Source organism: Megascapheus bottae, chromosome 23 (assembly GCF_031878675.1).
Source record: "Megascapheus bottae isolate mThoBot1 chromosome 23, mThoBot2.hap1, whole genome shotgun sequence".
NCBI classification, from domain to species: domain Eukaryota; kingdom Metazoa; phylum Chordata; class Mammalia; order Rodentia; family Geomyidae; genus Megascapheus; species Megascapheus bottae.
In genome coordinates, this window is record NC_143531.1 from 26,421,639 (window position 1) to 26,448,461 (window position 26,823).

Genomic DNA, 26,823 nt, shown 5'->3' on the forward strand with positions numbered 1-26,823 from the left:
GGGCAGAGAACCAGCTCTGGGTCGCTGATGCCAGGCAGGTAGACAGAGGCATTGCTTGTGCACAGTCTGGAGCCAGAAAGCCCTGCAGAGGAGGCTTCCTGAGGCCCCTGGGCTGTCTCCTTTCTGACCATGAGAAGCTGGAAGAATGGAAGGGGTGCATTCTGCTTAGACCAGCCTAGAGCTGGAGGTGTGTGGCTGCTCCTGAAAGGGAAAGCCCTGCAATTTGTGCATTCACAGGAGGTGAAAGTCTGAAAGTAAGTGACGTCTCCAGGGCCCTGGATCAGTTGAAAGGTCTGTTTGAGCAGGCACCAGGCAGCCTTCTAGGGAGCATGGAGAAGGAATACTGGGTGCCCTCGTGTCTTCTCATTGCCAACAGCCTTTCCCAACACGTTCCAGTTGTGAGTTGAGTTGACAGGGCTGGTGTGCTCGCGCTCTCTCTCTCTCTCTCTCTCTCTCTCTCTCTCTCTCTCTCTCTCTCTCTCTCTCTCTCTCTCTCTCTCTCTCTCTCTCTCTCTCTCTCTCTTCTCTCTCCCTTCCCTTCCTGTCTCCCTCTCCCTGCCCCCCCCCATTGCTCACACCACCTCCTATTCTTGGGACCCAGTGAATCTTCAAGCTTTGCTTCCCACTTTCCACACTGCTCTCATTCGTACTACCAGTCTGAATACTCAGACCACTTGGCCCTGTCCTGTAGTTCCTTAAAGGGCCAGGTGAGTTCTCCCATCGTGAGGCCATCATAGCCTGGCACAGGATCCTGGCCTGCACTGGGCATGCGCTGCTGCCACTCACTCACTCCCCACTGTACCCTGGCAGCTACACCCAGTCAGCTCCTTCCAACCAGCCCACCTGTGCCCTGAGAAGGCTCCCCACTCTCATAGTGCATCCTTTCCAAGACCTTCATAAAACCAAAGGCCATTTGCAGTTGGTAGCTGTCAGCTGGACTAGCGCCTTCTTTTTTTTTTTTTTTTCCAAAAAAGGATCCATTTACTTATAGAACTTCATGGAAGATGAGCTGTTTTAATTTGTCTCCTGCCTGTCCCTAATTGAAAAGGACCACAGAATTGCTGTCACCCATTTTATTCATGCTAAACTTAGAGTAGTTCATTGTCTTAACTTTTGCTGTGGTTGTTGTTTATTGTTCTGTCCTGGCACTGTTTGCCATTGCAAGCTCAATCTTGGCATGACTGAAGACTTTGGTAATGGAGGAAAGAACTACCGTATGCGTCCTATAGGCACTCTTCCTTTACCTTATTTTACCTTCCTGTTCTTGTTCTTTTTCCTCCTGCTCCTGCTCCTCCTGCTCCTTCTCATCCTCTTCCTCTTCTTCCTTCTTTCTTCTTTTTCCTTTGTGCCAGCACTACAAATTGAACTCAGGGCCTTGCACTCATACTTGGCGTTTTCATTCAAAGCTAGCACTCTACTACTTGAGCAATACCTGTCCTTCTGGCTTTTTGTTGGTTAATTGGGCCTAAGAGTCTCTCAGGCTTAAAGCTGGCTTTGAACCGTTATTCTCATACATCCTGAGCAGCTAGGATTACCGGGGGGAGTTTCTGGTGCCCACTTCCAAGCCTTTCTTGATGAATTAGTCAAGTACCTACCAATTTATGCTCTTAGATGTTTTGAAATATACACATAGTAAAGATGTAACTCTATAGTATCATTAAGCAGTTGTTAATTTGGCAGGGATTATTCATCAAATTCTAATACATTTCTTTCCATTTTTTCTTTCTGGCATCTTTTATTTAATGTTAATAGTCTTTGCATTCTTTTTTCCCTGTTATGGGAAACCATAAACTCATATTTGATATGTCTAATAGTGAAGAAACAATACCTGGGCTGTGAAAAGGCCTATCTCATAAATTATATGTATGAATACTGTATATCAGACTTACAATATCTACTTTGGCCCTTCAAAGCATAAATCATATTTATAGGGTTTTATAGGAATAGGTCAGACATTGCTGATATATTTATTAACTTTGAAACTAGCAGTATCCAATAGAAATTGGACATACCACAAAAAGTATGCTACATAAGTAATTTTAAATTTTCTAGTATCCATGTCTATAAAAAAATAAAAGTATATAATGATTTGAGTTATAATAACTGGTTTATTAACAGGATAATTATTTCTAAAATTAGGATGTATTTTTCTTTTTACTTATTTTTAAATTGTATTTTATTATCTTTCAATAGTTGTATTGATAGATTATAATTCAACATGCATCAATGGCATCTTGATCAATGCCACCCCTTTCATTAAGTTACTTTTAATATATTTTATTTAACCTGAAGTATTTTCATCAGAAAATGCAATCAATACAAACTAATGCTGTATCACATGTTTTTTTATTTGTGCCAAGTCTTCTAAATTCAGTGGATATTTTACACTTGGAGAACATCTGAACTGGAGTAGTCCCATTTTAGGGGTTGAGATGAATGATTTTTCCTTCTGGTAGCATGGCTCTGGACAGGAGTTGGAAATATTGGGGGAGGAGCCACAAATTAGAGTATAAAGGAAGCCCCCACCCCACCTGAGCAAAGGCCTCGTGAGATCATCGTGAGGGAGTAAGGGCCTCTGACTTGTTTCCATTCCCGATGAGTCTGGCAAGGTAAGCCGATTGTTCATTTACCCTCTGCCGAGCCAGTCCAGAAATAGGAAGAGACGGCGCACACTTCCTTCCACCCTGGCTGTACCTGTGCACGGAGTGGCTGACATCCTGTGTCAGTGTGTCAGTGCTGACCTACATTGGGGTGTGTGCACCAGAATGATCATTCTGCATGTTGGATTGTCATGGCCAGGAAAGAAGAGACCAGAGCCTTGTTTAGACAGGAAGCATGTCAGAAAGAGAGAGAGGGGGGGGGGGGGAGAGAGAGAGAGAGAGAGAGAGAGAGAGAGAGAGAGAGAGAGAGAGAGAGAGAGAGAGAGAGAGAGAGAGAGAGAGAGAGAGGAAAGAAAGAAAGAAGGAAAGGAAGAAAGAAAGAAAGAAAGAAAGAAAGAAAGAAAGAAAGAAAGAAAGAAAGAAAGAAAGAGAGAAAGGAAGGAAGGAAGGAAGGAAGGAAGGAAGGAAGGAAGGAAGGAGGAAGGATTGCCACTTACCCAGTATAGGAGGTGGAGCAGGATAGGATCCGAGGCTGCTGTGAAGAGAGGCAAGAAACCTGGGTTCTAACTCGGCCTCTCTGCTTGTTAGTAGTCCTGTGCCCATGTGAGCTCCTGTTCACTCCCACTGGCTCCAGGCCCTTCCCCGGCACGCATGGCAGACTCACAAGCCACACCGGCCTGTAAGTACTCTGCACAGCACACATCTGAACTCTCGGGAATCCTTTCTCCTAATAACCACAGGACCTTGAGTTTTATCTCTTAGTTTTTTAATCTAGAATGTCTTTCTAACTCTATTTCCTCTGAGTTTAAATTTATTTCTACTCATTTTCTTTCTGCACTGCAGGCATTTTTCCTAGACAATTTCCTCTTCCTTTATATCAATGTCTGCCTTTTCCAGGATACTTGAGGGGGACAAAAGACACTTGGAAAACATCTTCGTTGGGGTGCACTACCTGGATCACTCTGCATCCTAAGACTGATGACCTCTTTCCTGTTGTTTTCTGAGAGTGTACTGTGTTTCCCAAATTTCTTGATTTCTCAAGATAATAACTATGAGAACAGAGACCCAGAGTTAGGGTGATGTGTAGAGAACCACAGGCTATCAGGGGAACCACAAGGAAATGAGAGCTGACAATAATGGCTAGTATCTAGTGAGGCAGGAGTCAGGAGAATTCACAGATTGTCACGTGTGGGTAGATAACTAAGTCATTACCATACTTTAGACATCTGAGCTCCAACTTCAGCAAAGCTTTGTATTTTATGTCTTTATCCTTCCCTTGATAGAAGCATCATCAAGTCGATACAGGAAAGACTGCCCCTTTAATTACATTTGAAACACAATATTTGTAAAAGTTTTTCCTAAATTCCATGATTACAGTCACAGGGAGAGCAAAGATAAAAATAGCTCTGGGTTGCGATGATTCTATTCCATTAGCATTAAGTGCCATTTTTTCCTCCATGGGAATTCAGAGCCCAGGAATAGAGAAGACTTCATTCTTTTGCAATTGTCCCATCAGGGATAGGAAGCCTTTGGCCAGCCAAGGGCCATTTGTGTATTTATAGCACTTGCAAGTTATACTATATTATCAGTAGAAGGGCTGGAGGCATGGCTCATGAATATTGCACGAGACTCACAAATACAAGATCCTGAGTTCCAACCCCTGTCTGTATAGGCAGACAGCTCTGGACAGCTGACAAAGCACAAGAAGCAGACAAGTGTGCCCCTTTATGTACTGAGTGATTTGTGGGCCATATTCGCCAGTGGGCCATACATTTCCCACCCCTGAAGGATGATTTGTTTTCTAATTGGAAGGTTCAGGAGGGTCCTAGTTTTATTTATATTAATGTGAAGCGAACTAAACTGCTAAGGGAAATGTGTAGGTACTTTTCTTGCTTGGTGTCGCAGTGTGAAGCAGTGATCTACCATTGTAAACTGTGGAGCTTCTGTTCGTGTTTTCAACGTGGGATCCCCCAGTACAATTATTTTTACAACAACTAAGATAAAGCATGCCTCGAGATGCTGTCCCTGATTTGACAGGTTTTCACAATGCAGTGCCCATGATACCATTACCCAAATTAGCTTCTATCACGCTGTATTATTTTTGATGGCTCCGCTGTGAGCATGTCAGCGTGGAGCTGACAGGGCCATGGCAGGGGTGGACGGCTGGTCATCCCTTCCACCGTCACCGTTCCCTCTGCTCCCTGCTTTCCACAGGCAGCAGCCGTGCCTGGAGCTGTGGATCCCAGCTTCCTCTGCCTTACACTGCTTCTGGCTGGGAGATGGAGTAGCCAAGGTCCAGCTTTCTCAGCAGCTCCTGGTCGAGTGGACAGGACACACATCCAGTAGCTCTGATCGTCAGTTTGCTTGCAGCTAACTGTGCCATATGGCGTGTCTGGAGCTTCAGTCTAATTATAGCCATCCTACCTGGCTTTGCTGGGTCAGATGGAATTTGGGCGCCACTTCTGGTTGAAAAATGCTCCATGAAAGCTATGATGTGCAGTGATTGCTGGTAACTGTTGTTGTAAACTGTGGAGCTTCTGTCCATGTTTTCCACATGGAATCCCCCAGTACAATGATTTTTAGAATAACTAAGATAATACGTGCATCGAGATCTGGTCTCTGAGTTGACAGGTTTTCATAATGCAGTGGCCATGATACCATTACTAAAATTAGTTTCTGTCATGCTGTATTATTTCTGAATGATTCTCTAATATCCATATGGGCAAAATGTAAACATTGTTACTTTTTAGAAAGAGAAGAATTAGGGATTGCAGCCCACCGTGAAATATGTTCATTTATTTAATATTTTTTGGTGTGTGGGGGTCTGTGGACCTGAACTCAGGGCGCTATCCATGAGCTCACTTGCTCAAGGCCGGCACTCTACCACTTTGAACCTCAGCACTCCCTCTGGTTTTCTAGAGGTTAATTGGAGGTAAGGGTCTCATGGACTTTCTTTCCTTGGCTGGATTTGAAGGAGGCTCCTCAGCTCCGGCCTCCTGAATAGCTAGGAATAAAGGCATGAGCCACCAGCGCCGTCTAGCACTGTAAAACTTATAATGTGTTAGGAGCTTTGGATTCTAGTGAGTGACAAGCAGAAATTTGAATTAAAACCCTCTATCATCAATGAAATAGAAAGAGAATGACACATTTCTATGAATGACAAAATGCCTGAAACAAGTATACTATAATAAGAAATTGAAAAACTTGGGGAAAAAAATTATACCAAACAAAAAAGCCAGACCCAAAGAAACATAGGTTTCATGGTTTCTCTCACTTGTATTAACTATAATATAATGTAAATAAAATGTAATATAAATGTAAATAAAGCCCAATGAACAGTAAAAGACAAATAGTTACACCTGAACATGATTGATTAAACAGCAAACTAAAAATTCACACAGTGGGAATAAAGAAGGATATTCTTAGGAAGGGATCACAAAGGACTCAATAGCTATGTTTATATATATATATTTTCATATAAAATGCTTATTGAAGGGGGAGGGAAATGGGTACCAAGACATGTGAAAGGGTATCAATGTATGTGAATTAATGCACCTTCTATCTGGCAAATATCATGTAACCCTTTTACTAATTACAATAAAAAAAAGAAAAAGAAAAAAAAGAAAAAGAAAAAAAAAGAAAAGAAAAGAAAAAAAATGCTTATTGAAATTAACTCCAAGAAACGGAAGAAGCTTTTTTTATTATACTATTTGCAGTTCTTTATTTTCCTTCCTTCTTTCCTCTTTTCTTTGATTTATTCGCCCCTCTCTCTTTCTATTTCTGTACCCTTTGTCTTGTATTTAAGTTCATCTGATTAGGGGAGTAGAAAGGGGAGGCCCAGAAACAGTGTGACAAAGGCTGAACCACTTCAGTGAAACCCACTAGACCCTATGTTGGAAATGAACTATACAACTTGGAGGGAGGGAAGTTCGGGGGGAAAACTGAGAGAGAATGAGGGACGGGGTGACATTGTTCACAGGAAATGTATTCATTACCCGAATCGTGTAACTATAATTCCTCTATATATCATCTTTACAATAATTTTTAAAATATTATATATCTACATGCTATAAAATTATTTTGATTTTTTCTCATTTCAGTGAGCTGCAGTAGTTTGTAAACTGCATAAGGAATACTTCTTCTGCATCTGTTAAATATAACTTACTTGAAAGCTTTGCTGTGGCATTCATTTACTATTGGTCAGGGAATATTTTTCACATGTCTAGTCTTGTCCTTGGCAGGAAAGTTTATCAGAAAATAAATCTTATTTTAGATCTCCAAACCACATCTATTTGTGAGGGGTAAAAACAAGCAATTAAATACAAAATATTGGATGGTGATTTGGGCCAGTGGAGAAAAGGTAAGGATAAGAATAGAATGATGAGATGATTAATTTATTTGGTTCTTATATGTCTGCTTGTGTCTGCACTGCCTTGTGAAAGTGTCTCCGTTTCTGCAGATTTTGTGGGTAAAGCTCTGAACAATCTTTTCTGCCTGATCCAGTCTCAACTCAATCATAAGACCTCCTTCTTTCCCTCATACTTTTCATCTTATAAAGAGAATCTCAGATTTCCTGAGCTTTCTTTATGTCTAAACTAGCATTTAGTTCCAAACAAATTCATCAGAGTTACCATTCTTAAATATAGATTCCTTCCACTTAAGAGGTGAATGTGTTCCCAAATGTTTGCGTTCATGTCTTTCTGAAATAGCTCTTTGAAGGTTGGGGTTTGAAAATTGAAATTATACAATTTCTATTCTGAGTTCTTTTTATAGCTATGTCTGACAGTTGCTCAATGTTAAAAATCCAGTTCACTTGGGTACCTCTGCCTGGCTCATGCCTATAATCCTAGCTACTCAGGAAGCTGAGATCTAAGGATCACAATTCAAAGCCAGCCTGGGCAGGAGACTCTAAGACTGTTGTCTTCAACTAATCACCAAAAAAAGCTGCAAGTGGAACTGTGGCTCAAAGTGTTAGGGCTCCAATCTTGAGCACAAGAATCTCAGAGCCAGAGTCCAGGACCTGAGTTCAAACTTCAGGACCAAGACCAAAAACAAAAATCTATTTGCTCTCAAACTCCTTGAATCCATTTTCTCTGACAAGTGAAGTCTGGCAATAAGCCTGTGATGAGAGAAAGGCGGTAAGAAATAACCTTGACCTCTTGTAGAGGATTACAAACTGCAAACCTGCAGAAGCATAGGTAATGGTATGGGATGGATAAAGCTATTGTTCTTTATCTGACCCTTAGGGAAAAAACGATCAATATTATGTATGTTCTTTATATAATATTTGGACTTTCCATAGCCAGCAATAGCAAAAAGAGATAGAAGGTTCTTATCCCCAGACAGGTGAAAATAACAATTTTCTTTTTTACATTGAGTAAAAGAGCAGAAAATACAGGTGATTTGATACCCCATATATTGTTTAAAAAGCAATTTCAGAAAGGATAACTGAAGAAGCACCTTTTACTGGAATGTATGGGAATGAATTTGTCTCATGCTATTTACTCCAGAGACAACTAAGGAAACAAATGCTTTTGAATGTTTCTGTGATGGAGGAGAAATATAGCCTTTCTATTTATATCCTGTCCAGCGTCCCACATAAAAATAGCCCCAAGTAACAGATTTGCTCATATCTGGAATATAAACTTGTTGCACTCAGTAATTTGAGGAAGACCAAAAGAACAGCAGCACTGGTAACGACTGAATTCATCAACTTTCCTTTTACTATAATTTTCTTTTGGAGAGAAACATGTGACTAGTGGAAGAGTCCTGCCTGGCATTTTTAGCATGTAGTTGTTTTCCAGGCTGGGGATCTCTTTGTTTTGAATACAAAGGGTGTGTTATTCACCCTTCTTCTCCCACCTTCTGAGGAAGATACATACTGTTAATAATTATATATTTGTCAGTGAAATATTTGTCAAGCTAACAGATTTGGTATGTTATTTGTCTAAAGACTAAATCTGTGTAATTGGCGTGACAACAAGAATATTAAGAAGTTAAATATCAGAAGTTAATGGAAGTCATGTTTTCTTTCTGATTTTCAGAGAAGCTTCTTGGGCTCTGCCATCTTTCAAGTTGGAGAGTTACTGAAGTCAAAGGAGCAGCTGCTGTCCCTGAGCTTGAGGTGAGCTTCTTTGTAGAACGCTGTTCAAGTTTGGGATGTGCTGGTTACATTTCAGAGTCACAGTTCTTACAGATGTTAGATGTCAGCCCTCAAATAGCTTGGGACTCTGTGTAACAAGTTACGATGTACTAGCAATAATTCAGGTTCACGTTCAGGTTCATGGTGCACGTTGGGAAAGAGTAGGCACTATTATTATACTAGCACTGAGGTAATGAAATTCATTTTGAAAAGTACACACACACACACAGAAGTACATATAAATTAGAATGGAGTTGTTACCTAATTATACACTTACCAAAAGTTATTATTATTACTATTGTTATTATTATTATTATTATTTTGGTAGGTCATGGGGCTTGAATTCTATTGTCCCTGAGCTCCTCAGCCCAAGGCTACTGCCCTACCCTTGAGCCGAGCCTTCTTTCCCTTTTCTAGAAGTCAGTTGTAAGAGTCTCAGGTCCTTTTGTGTCCAGGATGGCTTTGAACCTTGGTCCTCAGATCTCAGCCTCCTGAGTAGCTAGGATTACAGGCGTGAGCCCCCAGCTCAAAGGTTATTTTTTAAGTCTGTTTGAAATGTTGTTGTGAGAAGCAGTATTGTAAGCTTTAGTAGAGAGTTATCTGGGAGTATTCTAGTTTGTTTTGCTACTGTGATATTCAACCTAAAATGTTGGCATTTAAAATAATTTCATTAAAATGAACAGTAAAAATGTAGCTAATTCTGAGTCTGAGCACAATAATTTTAATATCAAGGTTATCAAAATAACAGTGCTTAGAAAATCATTGACAAATACTAAGAAGAGTATTAAAGGTGATGAGTATTAAAAGAATTTTAAAATTCTTTGAAAATTTAGTCTTTAAATTTTTTATAAATTTTATAATTTAGTATACATAAAGACTATTGCATTCAAGTGGATAAAAATAATTTATGGAATTATTTGTAAATCTAAAGAAGCTTTTACTATGAAGAAGCAGGGGGGCTAATTTGGGGACCAGAAAAAATGACATTCTTGACAATGTCTCTCACAACATTCTTGACAATGTCTCTCACAACCATTTGCAACAAGCAATCTATTTCATTAAATGTATTTGATTTCTTTTCACTGCCTTTACCTTGTTACATGACAAGTTTCTATGGTTTATGATGGCATTTATTCTGCTTTATCCTCTTTCTCTCTTCATATTTATGTATTGTGGTTTGATAGTGTTTCATTATTATAATAGAGAATTATTGTAATGTGCAAGCAGATAAATGTTGTGGATTCTAACAAGGCTGCTACCTTCTCTCTAGCTTCCTTTTGGTCTTAGCTCTTAATCATTTTGTAGTGCTGGGGTTTGTTTGGGAAAACATAAAAATCATTATGGTTTGGAAATGTTACACCCAATAAGTTTTCTAATATATCAATTAGAAGTGTCAAATGATCTCTTGAAAATACTAGCTGTTCATGTCACTGATAACGTACCTTATTATTTATTCTGTAACTTTTACCTTTGTAACTTCCATTACCCAGTGATCATTAATATCATCATAGTAATAATGCCATAAAATATGATGATAATGAATAATAGCATATGATATTAAAGATACAAGATTATTCTAAAATTTGGATATGCAGATACTTATTTATGCAAAGAAAATTTGTCTCATTTTCACTTATTACACTTACCATTTTTGCAGTAGTGCTCGCTCATCAGAGTAAGACTCTAATGATCCAGTGTGGACATATAGGATTGTGAGTTATAATCTGCAAATAAATGATCTACTCTGCTTACTTTGAAATTCTCCCTATCTGATCTATCAGTTATGTATGTGTGTACATATGCAACAATATATTAAGTATGTCATAGAGATTTTTTTTTGCCAGTCCTGGGCTTGGGCTCAGGGCCTGAGCACTGTCCTTGGACTTTCTCAAGGCTAGAGCTCTACCACTTGAGCCTCAGCACCATTTCCGGCTTTTTTCTATATATGTGGTACTGAGGAATCGAACCCAGGTCTTCATGCATGCTAGGCAAGCACTCTACCACTAGGCCAAACTCCCAGCCCTGTTATAGAGATTTTTTTGAATGACTTTACTACTGTACTGGGGCTTAAACTTAATGTCTTATACTTTTGCGTAGTTTTTTTCACTAAAGGATGTTTCCACCCCTTAAGCCACACCTCCATTTCTGACATTTTGCTGATTAACAGAGATAGGGGTCATTCAGATTTATTTCCTTGGGCTGGGTTTGAACTTTGGTTTTCAGATGTTAGCCTTAGAGATAGCTAGGAGTAGGGGCTGGGAGTGTGGCCTGATGGTGCTTGCCCACCATGCATGAAGGCCTGGGTTCAATTCCTTGGTGCCATACACATAGAAAAAGCTGGAAGTTGTGTTGTGGCTCAAGTGGCAGAGTGCTAGCCTTGAGCATAGGCTTGGGGACAGTTCCCAGGCCCTGTTCAAGCCCTAGGACTGACAAAAAAATAAAAAGAAATGCCCAGGAATAGGCTGAATAGGCTTATAGAATGTTTTGTGGGTAAGTGTGGTATACATATATTAATGTAGGACTATTTTTCTTGTAGACCAAATATTTGTGCCTAGGGAAAGTAAGATCAAAATTGTGAGGTTTCAAGTTATTTTTGATGTTTTGATTAACCTCCTTAAACATACATGCATACACACACACACACACAGTAGCTCAAAACTCAAGTTCATGGTTTCTACAAGTACTAGAATAACAGCAAATGAAAAAAAACATCCTAGTGATCATTGCTGAAAATTATTAAAAGGCTGTAATAGAAGTCATTTTGTAATAACTTAACATAGAGATTATACAAATAGGAGATTCATACAGTAAAGACCAAGTATGTAATTTAGATGTGGCTTGGAGACATACGTAAGCCCAGATCCTGGTTCTCCCACATTCCCGCTGCCTTCTGAGAGGTCTGAGCCGCAGCGTTCGTGTCTGTGATGGTGACAGATGTGGGATTCATCTCACAGGGTTTATGGTGAGATTACAGGAGCTACGAATATGAGATGTTTACCATGGTGCCTGGTGCTTCATAAATGTTAGTGGTTGTTGTGATGATTTTATTATCATCAGCAGCATCAGCAGCATTGTTTGGTTCTAGGGCTTGAACTCAAGGCCGTCTAGTATTGTGTCTCATACTGTTGCTTAACTGTTCACTCAAGGTTAGTGCTGTACTTGCTCTACCACTTGAGCAACACTTCTTCAGACTTTTTGCTGGTTCATTGGACGTAATTGGTCTCACGGACTTTTGAATCTAGGCAGGCGTTGAGCCTGATCTCAGATCTCAGCTTTCTGAGTAGTTAGGATCACAGGCGTGAGCCACTTGTGTCTGACATCTCCTTACTGGCTCCCCTCTGTTCTCCTCTTTCCTTTTTGAGAAGGTCTGAGAGGTGCACTGTGCACAGACTGTCTGAAATAGTATCCACCGAGAATCTAGTGCTTTTCATCTATTTATTTCCTCTGTTGTTTCACTAGATTTTTGTTTATAATAGAAATGTCTCTTTAGTTATACACTTGCTTTTCTTTTTGTCCCTGATTTATTTCTTATGACCGTGGAAACCAATTACACTTTCTTAAATTGCATTGTTTGAAAGGTACTAGATGTGTTGGAATCTGAGCTGGTGTGGAGTTGCCAGTCACCGAGGCACTTGCCTGCTTGGAGTACACACCTCCACTTATGCAAGAAAAGCCTGAAGTCTTCCTTCTTTTCAAATGCAAATCGTACGAAGTTGCTGTCTGTACACAAAGACTTACCTGCTTAAGAAGTTGGAGAGCTAGTTTAGCTTTGTAGGTAATTATATTTGACCTGAAAAATTTGAATTAGATCTCTTCACATTTGCCAAAATCCCTTTTTATTGTTATTACTGTGCTTCTACTGCTCTGGACATATTTACTTGGGATCTTTCCAAATGCTCTTTTGCAGCACTGCTATTTTCTTCAGTTTTTAGTTTAGGTTGTATGAATAGAGGATATCCTATATTAAAAAAATAAAATGCTCTTATTTTACAATAAGATGACTCAGAGCCCTCATTAGCCTTGCCCTAGAAATGTATGTTATCCATCTAGAAGACCCTTATTTAAGTCTACAAATTGTAGTCTACCACTTCTGGTAAGAGAGAGGTGATCTTGAGGCATGCCAATGAAATTGTTTAGCACTCTCCTCCTTGGTCGCTTCCCATTGGCTCCTCAATTTCCTGTGGACAGCCCCTATCTTCCTGTCTTGATTTTAAGTAGATCCTGGAATAAGGAGATCTGACCTGTCTCATTTAGCTAGTTGGACATCAGTAGTCACAAGATCACAAACTGTAATTGTACTTCCCATGATTTTCTCTTTTTGCATTTCTCTGGTTATAAATTGTCAGTTCTACTCCATATCCGCACACGAGAGGTACGGAGATACCGAAAGCAGAGAGAATGTCCCATATTCCTCCTAACAGAATGCTTCAGCCCAGGAATTCCTGCCCCAGTTTATGAAGTGGAATTTACCAATTCCTTTTGTGTATGGCACCCTGTGTGTCTCGTAACGTATCAGCAAAGCTATGGCTAGAGAGGTAACTCACAGTAAGTTAGGTATAAACAGCTGAGAAAGAGAATGTCAGAGGAATAGTGTTTTCTTCAAGGAAGATAAAGAGCACTAAAACCTATCACAATTAATGGGATAAATGAGGAAAGAATGTAGTGAAGACAAAAAATAGGAGGAGGAGGAGATATTGTGTTTTATGTAACTATAGTAACAGCGGTGTACTAACCCCTTGCTCTTCTCTGAGATGGCTGCTCTGGTCTTAGCCGAGAGATTGACCAGTAACACAGTGTATCCTCTTGATTCGTGTACTTAAGTCTCTTAGATTGTCATAGAAAATCTTAGGTAGTAAGAATTGTTCTTTAAAACATTGCCTTGCAGTGGTGATTTTTGTTGCATTGTTGGGCAGTTTTACCATTTTCTTAGAAAGATGGGATGGAAATTTACCAAATCATGGAATAAAGGTTAGTTGGGTCTGCTCTAAATGTCATATTTCATGTTTAAGAAAACAAATATAACTTCCTTGTAGAAGCAAATTAGATATTACCCTTTATTTATTTGTGTGGGGGGAAGGAAAGGGGAAGGAGGTGGTTCTGGGGCTTGAACTCAGAGCCTGGACACTGTCCCTGTGCTCTTTTTCTCAAGGCTGGTGCTCTACCACTTTGAGCCATAGCACCACTTGCGATTTTCTAGTGGGTAGCTGGAGATAAGATCTCTTGGACTTTCCTGGCCAGGTTGACTCTGAACTTGATCCTCAGATCTCAGCTTCCTGACTAGCTAAGATTACAGATGTGAGCCACTGGCACTTGCCTAGATATTACTTTTATCTGATGTAGATGCACAAATTAGGTTGTACACAGAATTTAAAATGAAAATTGGTCACACACACACACACACAAGTGATCACATTATTCAGATCTTATCTGTCCATGAAAGACCAGAGCATATACCTTTAATTAATTAATTTTTATTTTATTTGTTTCATGCACTGTGGTTGCAATTGGGACCTTGCATTTGTTAAGCAAATACTCTTATCACTGGAACCATATCCCTAGTTACTTTTTCTTTTTTTATTTCGTAGAGTGTATCTTGTCTAAAATCTGGGCAGGCTTAAATTGCAATCCTCCCAGTTTGTCTTTTCATTGGTTTAGATGGAGTTTTACACTTTTTTTTTTAACCTAGCCTCTTCTCAAAAGGCACTTGAACCACTGTGCCAGAATTATTTTTATCTTTTCAAATACTTTTTTGTTGCAGTCTTTCACTGAAAGTGAGTTTAAAAGTTTCAGTCCTAATTTTAGAAGTACTATTTAGTGAGGATTAGTCTTCTCTTATATCTAGAATAAAATGGAAGATTTTCCATTGACTAACACAGTAAATAGGAAAGAAGTTTTCTAAGGGCTCTTGGGCTTGCTCATTTCTTGGGCAAACTGCCAAGTAACACTAAATGTCTTGGCACTGAGATGCTGCTGGCACCTGTACACACGGATGGCTGTGAGGCCAAATGTGGCAGCCTTTAATGTTAATGTAAGGATGACTCTGAGATTGCAACGTTGGAGGAAATTAGGGTCCCAGGACCGTCAGCTGGAGTTAATTACTTCACTTAGACTTTTCAACCTGTCTAGCAATGGTAGTTATACAACTGAAAGTGTTTAAATTATAGATTCATAAACCAGATTTAAAGAAAGCAGTCTTTTTATATTCTTACAAAAAAAGAAACCTTTTATCTCTGTTCTCCTCTTTCTTTGAGCAAACCATTCCAGTGATATTATTTTTCCCTCTGAGCTCATTTGAAAAGCAGACCTGAGATGATATAAGAGATATGAAGGCTGCAGGGGTAGGGAAATGGTCAAAATACTGAAGACTGGTTTTTATAATATTAGCCAGGAAACTTTATTATTATACTTTCAAGGATTGCTTTGATAAGTCTCTACATTCTTTGAATTCAAAGAGTTTTGGTCACAGAAGTAAAAAAGATGTAGCAAAATTTTCTTCTGAGTTTTAGGACTAAGGTGAATGTAAAAATAAATATAAGAATGTAAAAATGTAAAAATAAATCCATTCTCTACAGAGGATTTTCCCTTTCTTTTTAGCACCGTTCAGACTCATTTACAGACATTTTCCCCAATCTCTCTCTTATAGAGAGAGGGAGTTAGGATGGAAGGATAGTGAGTTTCTCTGGGAAGAAGAGAATAGAATTATAGAAGTAATTGTGAGCTCAGGATCCCGGAGACCCATACAGGGAAGCCAAGATTAGAGGACAATGTGACATTTTATCATAGAACATGAATATTCATTCTGAAAAGTTTCCTTTCTTATTTCCGAGTCATTGGTATTTATACTTAGTCCATTAAAGTGACTCACAGGCCTACAGCCTGCCCTAGATGACTCCTGTCAGCAAACTCCAGACTAAGTCACATCACTCCTAAGAATCGTGGTCTGTGTTCTGCAGTACCTGGAGGCAGAGCAGCGAGGGTCACCCTTTCATCATCTCTGAAATGAAGATTTGAATTAGCTGTGAACTAAATCCCCTGGTGGTGGTTGCTGAAGGATTGTCTCCATTTCTGATTTGTCTTTCGGGAATAGGAGGCAAGAAGGAGGAGGAAGTCATGTTTATTTTATTTCAGGATCCTAATGAGTTATACAGGGAAATATGCTCATGCGTGTTAGATAACTTCTGTGTTCCTGAAGGAGAACCCTTGCAGGATCAAAGCTTAAGATGTCTTTAGAAACAGAGGTGGTCTGTGAAGTCCCCAGAGAATATCACAGCCATCATGGATAACTGGGAACTCATTTGCTTATATTTCCTTTCCTACCCTGTTTAGTAATAAGGAAACATGCCACCAGGAAGAGTTTACATTTTAAGAATCGCAAACCTGATTTAAATAAAAAGACCCCCTTGTACATTAACAGCAAGCAGCAACTAACATTTTTCTCCCTCCTTTTTCTTCCCTACTATCTTCCTTTTCCCTGCACCTCCACTAGTTCTTGAAGCAAATACTCTTCAAATGTTGGCATTTTTCCTGCCAAGTTTATGAAGGTTCCATGGACTAGAAATGGCAAAGGTACATCAAAATGCTATAATATTTGTAATATTATGTAATTTCTGTGTTTCATAATACGCATGTACAGATGCAATGCAGTGAAATAGTGATTACTGGGTAGTCTCCAGTAAACATGAGTTGCATTATCCTCAGATTATGAGGCTCTCATAACACTGAGTGCTGAATAGCTCCTTTCTTCTTTCACATAAGAACCCAACGTTTCCAGTGTTTGATGACTCCTTGTCTTTGGTCACACACTTTGTCCCTCTTCCAATGGGAGATCACTGCCAGTCTCATCTGGAAGGGGGGGCATTTGAGCAGAAGCCTGCCAGAGAGCAATCACTGTATGGCTGTTAGCTGGGGTTGGCATGCCATGGGCAGTAAAATTAAAGCAAAGGGCCTACGCCAGTTTGCCTGGTGTAATATTCAAGGGGAGTTCCTGGTGAGCAGGGAAGTGGCCTGTGCTCTGACTTACACTTCTGTTGACTTAGACAGGTACCAGGAGGATGTGCATGGATGCAGGAAGAATGCTTCTTTGCTGTCCAGGGGAGGAGAGATGGTAGCTTGCACAAGGGAGATAGATTAAAGGCGGTGATGCATCATTGCATTCCAGACTCACTGGGGGAAAAATTACAAACTTGATTAAATAAATGGGAGGGGTGCAGTATTTGAGAGGAACAGCAGAAACAAAATGGAACCCAGCATGTTTGGTGTAGATACAGTGGAGTTGCTGCTAAATTTTGGGAGGCTGCCATGAGGCTGGTTTTAAGAAAAAAATGGGAATTCCGTTTTGAACATTTTAAAATTTAGATAAGTTTATAATAATGAGCTAATGAAGAAAATAGTGATGCCACTCCCTGACACCTAAGAAAATATGTTGAATTCTAGTCAAGAGATGCAAATGTCTGAGTATAAACAGAAAAAAATTCACCTCTAAGGTCTTAAACTTCATTGACAAATGTCTACTTTAGTCCTCTAGTACATTAACTTACTAAACTTATTAAATTGATAGGAGGGAAAATAGAAAGTGACCAAAAACACAATTGTTTAAAGAAAAACAAAATAAAAATAAATAATAATTTGATAGTGTAGGAAATTTCATTATCGTGGTTGAAGATGAACACAAGACGTGTTCTCAATTCTAGAACAAGCACTCGATACCCCGAAAAATATTGATAATTTATTCTTTTCCCTGTTTGGTTCAATATATTATAGAAATCAGGTAATATTACTTTCCCCATTTTTCCTATAAGGAGAGAATTAAACTCAGATTTGTCCAGAAAACTGTGCAACGTTATATCGTTGATGCATTCCAGTAAAACTAAAAAAAATGTAAAACCTAGGAACGATGAAGGAAGATAATTTATAGCCGAGGGAATTTATAGGACTACAACTAAATCCATAGTTGAAGGATGATGGTCATCAAAGTTATATCAAGGTAAAAATATCCCAGATATCAATAAAGGTAATTCAAAGCAGTAAGTTATATTCTGACAAAATTGAAAGTTTCATATTGAAAGACTGACTGTGACCCTCTCCAAATGTAGATGTTGAGCCACAGCCAACGTGTGATAGAGTGGGAGATGGGCCTTTGGGAGGTGGTTAAGTTTAGTGCGTTCAGGAGGAGGATATTTTTGATGGGATTTGTGCCCTGACAAGACATACCCAAGAATTCTCTCTCCCTCTCCCTCTCCCTCTCCCTCTCCCTCTCCCTCTCCCTCTCCCTCTCCCTCTCCCTCTCCCTCTCCCTCTCCTCTCTCTCTCTCTCTCTCTCTCTCTCTCTCTCTCTCTCTCTCTCTCTCTCTCTCTCTCTCTCTCTCCCTCTCTCATGAGGATATAGCTGGATATAGCTAGAAGGCAGTGCTGCCACCTATAAGCCCAGAACTCAACTAATGCTGAACCCCAGATCTCAAACCCCAGCCTTCAGAACAAACCTTTCTGTCATTTGGGGCTTTGGTTTAGCCGGTGAAGACCAAAGTAGGTAGATTCTGGCCAAGGACAGTGAATATACTTCTAAGATTATACCCAGTAGGCCAATCCAGCCTCTCTTCTACAACATGGAATCTATTAAAGTTGTTGAGAATCAGGCCCATGTCAAGAGATGCAAGTGAATCCACAAGAAGCCAGGCACTGGTGGCTCATGTCTGTAAATTCAAGCCACTCAGGAAGCTGAGCTCAGACGATTGCCATTCAAAGTCAGCTTAGGCACATAAATCTGAGAGATACTTTCATCTCCGATTTATCAGCAAAAGAATGGAGATATTGTTCAAATAGTAGAGTACCATCAGCCAAAAGGGACAATCAAAACCCCATATCCCCAAGTGTAAGCCTCTGTATGGGTACACAACAACAACAACACAAGCAAAAATACTAGAAAAGTGAAATGGGAAACGTTTAGTAACCTAAGACAAATATAAATGCAGCGCCTCTGAATACAGGACGAGGCCTCGTGTGCTGATAGCTTGTTCCTGCTGTGTCCAGGGAGACATGGATTTACACAGCGTACGTCCATGAGCTCCAAAAGGGTGAGGGGAGGCCATTTGTATTTGCATGGAGTCCTTGCCAGAAATATGAAGGAAATAAAGTGATTTGGGACCTCTGAAAGGCGTTGTGGATGGAAGCTCAGCTGCTCCTCATAGGGCCGAATGCTTCCCTGGATCCAGATCAGAAGACAAAGGATTCTGGGCAGAAATCATTTGAAAGCACATGGTGGATTCAGACACTGGAGGTTATGAGAAGATGAAAATGTTTTGAGAAACAAGTCTCTGATCACCCAGGGGACAACATCACTGAGACACAGAGGAGAGAGAAAGAGAAAAAAGCTCATGCTGCCATGGAGAGGAGGCAGCCTGTGAGAGGAAACCGCAGGAAGAAATTAACAAGGAGAATCAAGAAACATTCCCAAGCATTCTCTTCCTCAGAAGAAAGGTCAGCAGGTTCAGAAGAAGGGAGATTTCCTCTAAGCCAGTAGGCTGTGGAGAGCTAAGAAAAGCCACTGTAATTTTCTGTGAAGATATAAAAAAATGAAGACAAAACATTTATGGACTGAATAAAAGCATACATCACACATAAATAAATTTCCACCACATTATGTTTTGACCTTTGGAAATGAATTTCTAGAAATAAGATGCAGTCGTCTGATTCCTACAATTCTTGGAAAAAACAATCCTGCTGAGGACTCAGTTTCCCCACAGGAGGTTAGATGATATCGAATGCTATACACAGCTTAAAGCATTCTATGATTTTAGTACATCTGACTACTAAGAATTCTGAGGTGTCTATATCAGAATAATTTTTTGCAGTCCTGGGGCTTGAACTCAGGCCCTGAGCACTGTCCTTGGGCTTTTTGTTCAAGGCTAGCGCTCTACCACTTGAGCCACAGCACCACTTCCAGCTTTTCTACATAGATGGTACCAAGGAATCGAACCCGGGTCTTTATACATGCTAAGTGAGTGCTCTACCACTAGGCCCAACTTCCAGCCTCATAATTTTTTTTAAATGGTCATATCCAGATCAGTTAAAATGAGTAGTTTTTATTAGGAACACATTTCATTACAATTCTCAAAAAATTACGAAAGGATACGTTATAATTCCTGTGAGTTTTAAACTTAATCGTTCCTGTAGCTACACTCCATGAGCCAAGTATGTAATTAACCACACAAAATTCAAAAAGGACAAAGTTATGGCTTTGTTAAAAGGTGTAATCAAAGTCACTAACCCCAATGGGCCAATATTTAGCCAGGCTGTTCCTCTCCCCCTCCACTGAGCAGGCTGGGGGCACAGCCTCACTTCTGTGCTTACAGGTGGCATCTGGGTGGGTGCCCGAATCCTATACTGTAGCTCAGCTCTGTTTCCCTGTGTGTTTACCCTCCCACTGCCTGAGACCAGTGTTTTTCTTTATCTCATTCCTAAAACATGTCTGTCTTCCTCTTTTTCTGTTTATTTATCTGGTTTCTGTTTCATTGAAAGAGGAATTTGCCAATTTCCCACGTTGTATTTCCCAGCATACATGCATCCTCCTGCTTCTGCAGGCTTATGCCCTCTTCCCATTTACATCCTATCTTTTCTCACCAGCCTGAGAATATTAGCAATGATTTCCTTTCTTCTCTTGATAATCAATTTTATCTATCTACCTATCTATCTATCAATCAATCATCTATCTACCTATCTATCATCTATCTTTATATAGATCAACAAAAGCTACCATTCAATCCTCCACAACTTCTAACTCACCCTTCCTTCCCTGCTCCTGTTCACCACACAGCCTCTTCAGAGCCATCTCTAGCACTTCCTCAGCTGGCTTTGTAAACTCTTGTGAACTACTTGTGTACTCTTTGGCTTCCATCCCTGCCACTTTACCTAGCAAGCACTTCGAACAACCAGCAGTGTCCCAGGTGCTAAAGCCAGTGCCTGATTCTTAGATCTCCACTCTAGTCAGGTCTCTGCAGCGCACCAATCTCTGTCTCCGTGGTCTGTTACTTGGTATCCAGCACCCTAGACCATTTTTTTTTATCCTGCCTCCTGGCTACTAGCCACTTCTCTGCTTGAGTTTCTCATTGCTCCTCACCCCTCAATTGAAATGCTTTAAACGCCTCAATTAGCCTAAGACCTCTTTGCTTTTCATTCCCCCATCATTTTTCCCCCTATGGTCTCAAGCTTTTCATAATATCAGGGCCTTAGCAGTGCCTACCAACTAAGCTATTCCCCGGCCCCTAGCATTTCTGGTCTGATCAGGCTACATTATGAGGATCTTTATTGTCATATCTATATTATTAGAAATCTGTCTAATTAGAAAGCTGTCTCTCCTCTTCCTCTTTCTTAAATGACTTCGTCTGGTTCCTATTTCAATAAGAGGAATTTGAAGATTTTCCCCATAGTAACCAATCACCCCCTCTGCCTGCTCCCCACTTGTTGAAATGAACTCTGGTTTCCTGTCCCATGAACAACAACCTCTCACATCCAACCACCTGGTGCTAACTGACCCTAAATAGCTTCTCAAACCTAAAACATTCACAGCCTCCTCCTCCCTGCCAGCTTCCAGCACTTCTGCTGTTCTCCCTACGCTCCTCCTCTCAGGAGAGACTGCTGTGGCATTCGATATTCCCGCTGTCTCTGATTCTTCCTCACCCTTCTTCCTCCAGTCAACTCCTTGCAGTATCTATCTAGCTCCACCTTCAAAATAAAACTAGACTCTGACCTCAATGGATGAATGGATTCAGAAAATACGGTGTACATATACACAATGGGATTTTCCTCATACAAAGGATGCATGTTTTCCCTTACATGAGGAAGGCAGAGTTTGCTTGTAAGTTTATAAGTAAATAGGTTGGGTGATATGCAGACATACACATATGCATTAACTGAAATATGGTAGATTCAAGAGAGAACTCAAATTGTGGGATTCCTTAGGAAGCTGAAGTCAAAGCTCAACAAAATAAACACCAGGAAGCAAGTACTTGAAAGGGGTAGGATGGGGTCAGGGGAAAAGGGTGGATGAATGAAGAGAAAAGAGGGAGAATGTAGACAAGAATTCAATGTATATCCTACAAGATGAAGAAGAGTGAGGGAAGGGATGCAAAGGGGAGGAACGGGTAAGAATGCTTAAAGGGGTGACATTTAATCAAGAGACATTGTATTCATAAACTGCTTTATAAGTGGCAACTCCTTTGTAAAGATTTAAAAAGTAAATCAATTATAAAAACAAAGATGTTAGACACTACTCTCTGAAGCAAATGTGGCAGGTGCAGAATGAAAGAGAGCAGAAAGGAGATTCTTCATGGCAACATGACACGAATGACACCAGTGGCACTCTGTGGGAGAGATACACAGAGGAGACATTAGACAGAAAGTCACGGGGGCACAGCAGCTGAGTGAAGGGTAAAGACAAAGGCAGTGGTAGATATGGAATCGTTTGGGTTGTATTTTTTTTTGCATGTCATCACTAGGTATGAGTTTGGATGTAAGGATGTAAAAGGATTTGCTCTGAAATGTATAGATTATAGAATAATGAGACTAAAGCAAAAGGAATTTGGAGTTCTGAGTCCAGAAACGGGGTCCCATCTTGGAAAATAGAATTATGAGAGATCTTTAAAAGGAAGATTGAATCCCATGACAAAATTTCCAGAAGTGAACTTATAAAGGGAAAAAATTAAACTTTATAAAAAAGATGAGGATTAAAATTAAGAGACTAAGTAATTGATATTAAGAACTACTGAAATTTTTTTTACTAGATTATTAGTTTGAGAAAGCTCTGTGGGCTTCTGATAGTCAAGAATATCATCCACCTTACAGATGTTTTCAGATGTCCAAACTTGCAACCCAGCTAAAGCTAGCTGTTCATATATACCAGAAAGAACAGAGGATGCACTCCTGTGCCTCTGCATGTTTGGTCTGTTTATTTTCCTGTCCAGGTGAGATGCTCATTTCTTCGTGATAAGCTTGATAGCTTACATGAAGTCATGGCTCACATCTGCCAACTCCGACACCTGTCCTTTCTATTCACAAAGACCACAGTGCTTACAATGATGGTTTGCCTGGAGATGTTTGCTGCATTTGTTTGCATCTCTGTTGCATTTCCAAAATATACAGAATATAAAATATATACAAAACTTTTGCTCTTTAACATTTCAAAGGATATTATTTTCCTCTCTCTTCCATTTTTCTCTAAGAATGGCAGAATAAATGGGAAAGAACTTTAAAGAAAGAATAACATTAATTTTTCCTATGTTACAGGATGGCTTGGTAAAGTGCCTGCCAGCATGCACAAGCCCCTGAAAGTGTTTGTTTATTTTGCTATGTAGGATTGAATATTTCATTTGAATCATTGGGGGACTTATTTTAGAGCAGATTTTAAAGAGCCCTAATCATTAAAGTTTTGTGTATCTGACAACCCAGAGAGAAGAAAGTACAGATTTGTATGGCTTAAATCCTCCCCCCCCACCTTTTACACATTTCATCTCTTGTTTCTATCGCTAAATATTTAAATCTCTGCTGATGGAATAAGGAACCTGATCTTGTAATGCAAGAACTGCAGAACCACAAACCATTCATCCTCTCCTTCTCTTACAACTTTCTCTGATTTCATCAATGGTAAAGACCCAGTGATGTCCCACTGAAATGATGCTTTCTCTTCATACTGATTGAGATATTTACTCCTGAATCTTCATCTTGTTGCCATGTGAATTACTAAGAAACAGTATGGCTCTCACTTCTGTTGCTGAGAGGCTCAGATTTGTTGTTTCATTATTCCCAGCTGTGTAATATGCATTTGGTTTGTTTAAGGGGAAAGTGGATGGGAAGGCAGAGAGCTGGAGAAGCTAGAATGTGACTGCAATTTGCTTCAATTCCCTATCAGCCCACGATGCCAGTAATGTATAGGAGGAAATAATACAAGTGAGTAGAGAATGTGGTTTAGAAAGCTACTACAGAAGAGCTGGAAGAAAATCCCCTCTTTGTGTTTGAGTAAAAGAAATTGAAACCTAGAGAAATAAAATGATATGTCCCTATTCAATTAGCAAACCTCTAGCTGAGTTACAAGCAGAACTTGAGTTTCCAGATTTCTTTGTTCAAAACCCTCTTCAACTGATTTTCTGTCATATGTGATGAATTTCTAGTAGCTAAAATCCAATAGAATCTTAGTGGTGAATAATGATTAAGCTTAGTACTAAGTTTCCCCAGTATGATGGGTGATACGCTGAAGGCATCATTAAGCAGCGACAAATAATTCCTTAAAAATAATCTCTATGAAATCAGAATTGAGAAGAACTGTGGGTACATGACAGAGATTATTTCCTTTATAACCCTCAAATGAAGAACGGTGTGGATATCCACAACTTGGCATGATAAATTGTCACAAACAAGCAGAAAACAGGATTGCCCTTACTATTATTTCTGTTACTTTTTAAGAAAATGTAATTTTATGGTTATTTTTAAGATGGTGTACGGAAGTCAAATAGCGAGTAAACTTCTTTTTGTGGACTGTCACCATGCCCTTATACTTTTATTTGGTAATAGGGTGAGATATGTTTTTGGATAGTGTGGGTTCAATACTTCATACCCTAAATTCACCTTTCTGTCTCTCACAATCCTGTGGGAAGATGCACTTTAAAATAGCTCAGATAATTTTAGAGAAAAAGTAGCCTTCTAGAGAATCACTAGATTCAGCAAGCTCTTCACTTTGCTTCCACTCAGGGAGTCAGTAGAGAATGCAAAGTAGGTATGAAAAAAGGAAAAACATATCATTGAGTTAAAAAGGGAATCGAACTGTAATTCAGAAGTTTACTCTACTGTACATTGCTCAGCATTTTTAGAAGATTCGCTCTCTCTGCAATCTTGGATAGTTACCTGAGAAACATTTCTGTAGAAAGAATTGAACACAATAGAATCTGATAGGCAAACGGCAATAGCAACTCTATTTATGCGGCTGCTGACTGGATATGACAGTTAGGATATAATTGTGGAAAGGCAAAACACCTTACATCCATCATCTCACATAATTTAGCTCTTGCAAGAAGGATTCGCTTATGAAGGGAGGAAACAAAGCTTCCTGTGTCTGCCGGAACTCATTTAGAAGCATCGGGACAGCTACTGGCTTCTTGTATAACCCTGGAAAACGCTGTGCAAAGTTTACCTACTGTTTCAAATCATTAGCTTGATTGTTTGGATTTATCTGGGTGAAAAATGTATAATTCAATACATAGGCTTTGGATGTCTAGACATTTAAGTGTACCGAAGCAAAAATGTTCAACTATTTCTTTTAAGCAGGAAAAGATGATGTTAATTGTGATCTTCAATTGTGAGGTGAAAGATCACAAATTTCTAGACAAAAATCATAGTACTGTTAAGAATTTCTTATGAAACTCTTTAGGCGGAGTTATGATATGTTATGATGTTGAGCAAGAACTATGTCATTGTTGAATAGGTAGTGGTTTAACAAGCTATTGGAAATCATCCCGGTTTTCAAAAGAATAACATACTGTGTTTTATCCCTTTATTTATATTGTTTTGTGTTAATGTCAAATAATTGAATATTATAATTTCCACTGGTTTTGAATACACTAAAAAGCATTTACTTCATATAGTAGTAAGAAATTATAATATCAACTTAAAAATAAGTCATGTGTGCATATCATTTTGTTGTAGTAGGGTATTAGCTGTATGACTGGGATTTTCCTATTCTAATTTCTTTTATTTATTTATTTTTTCATATATTTTTTGTTGTAATTAATAGAAGGGTTACATTATAATCACCAGATAGAAGGTGCAAACATTGATACCATTTCTCATGTTTTGGTTCCCATTTCCCTCTCCCCACCCCCGTCCCTCATCTTGTTTTCCCCCCTTCCCTATCCTATTTCAAATAACCAAATAAACATATATACAATATATCAGATAACAAGGTAAAATAGTGTAATAATATGAGATTTCTTTTAAAACATATTTCAAAGGTTTGTACATTTTTCTTTCATTGGAGAAATGTTATAATCTAGCAACGTAATTGTGCTTCCTTTTTACATCATTCATTCGTTGTTTAGTGTTTTGGTAAACTACTTATACTAATTTTCCTATCTCTCTTTCCTAATGCCTTTTGCAATAAAGCAGCAGCATTTAGAAGGAACTGCCTAAAAGAAATAAAACCACTGGTATTTGTGTTAAAGATAAGAACAGATTTCAGAATAGAACACAGTTAATTAGGTCTCATGGTACCCACTATTATTCCATCTATTCCACTTAGATAGAAGCTGCAGCCACACACCAGATCTGGCATGTGGCATGCTGTCTCTTTCCCAACAAGGCTTGAAGGAAATTTAATATGTTTCACAGCGTTTCCATGGTATAATGACACCGTTCATTCTGTGGATTTTTTTGCTCAGAGGAAGAAACTAGAAATCTTAGTTTGGTAATTTTATGTTTAGCTTTCTGTAATAGTGTCATATTCAGTGTTTTTATGATGATGAAAGTAACAATAACAGCATTAAAAAGAATGGAATGACTAAATATTCAGTATTACTGAAGGAGCTAGAGATTTGCAAAGCATGAGTTGGGGCTGCCATTTTGTTATGTTTTGTTATGTCTTTCCAGGTGTTAATCTAAAAAAATAAGAAGCTGTACTAAGTAAACTGTAGGGGTATTCTGCTTTACATGTACTTATTTTGACTTGCAGAGAACTTTCTTTACCTGTTCTTTAAGAAGGAAAATTATAGTAGAGAAGTTATAAACATCACACTTTTTTGCTGGTGGCCTATTTGGTTATTTCTTTGATGGCCTCGGAGTCTTGGACCCAGGTGGTTGACAGAGGACTAGCATGATTGATGTTGTTGTGGAAATGGAATGGTGACCCACAGAGTATTAACAACACTCGGGCTTGCTCAGTGGCTGCCCCTGATAGTCTTCTGGGTGTTTCTTCTTCATAAGGTTGTTCTGACAGTGATCTTACGGTCTTATATCATCAACTCATGATTTTCATTTAATTGAAAGACAATGCATGCACAGGAGGCTGAGATCTGAGGATCAGAGTCCAAAGCCTGACCTGGCATC

General features: G+C 39.3%; 1 protein-coding gene across 5 annotated transcripts in view; it reads left to right on the forward strand.

Annotated features, from left to right (window-relative positions):
- Inpp4b (inositol polyphosphate-4-phosphatase type II B) overlaps positions 1-26,823 on the forward strand; it is a 461,147-nt gene that overhangs the window by 304,932 nt on the left and 129,392 nt on the right. For 4 of the 5 annotated variants that reach the window (XM_090356905.1, XM_090356906.1, XM_090356907.1 and 1 more), the window contains one exon: positions 8,645-8,724. In XM_090356905.1, the coding sequence (XP_090213031.1) occupies positions 8,645-8,724 (80 nt within the window). Of the gene's footprint in view, positions 1-8,249; positions 8,294-8,644; positions 8,725-26,823 lie in introns of those variants that run through there. The other variant, XM_090356908.1, reaches the window with a different exon arrangement.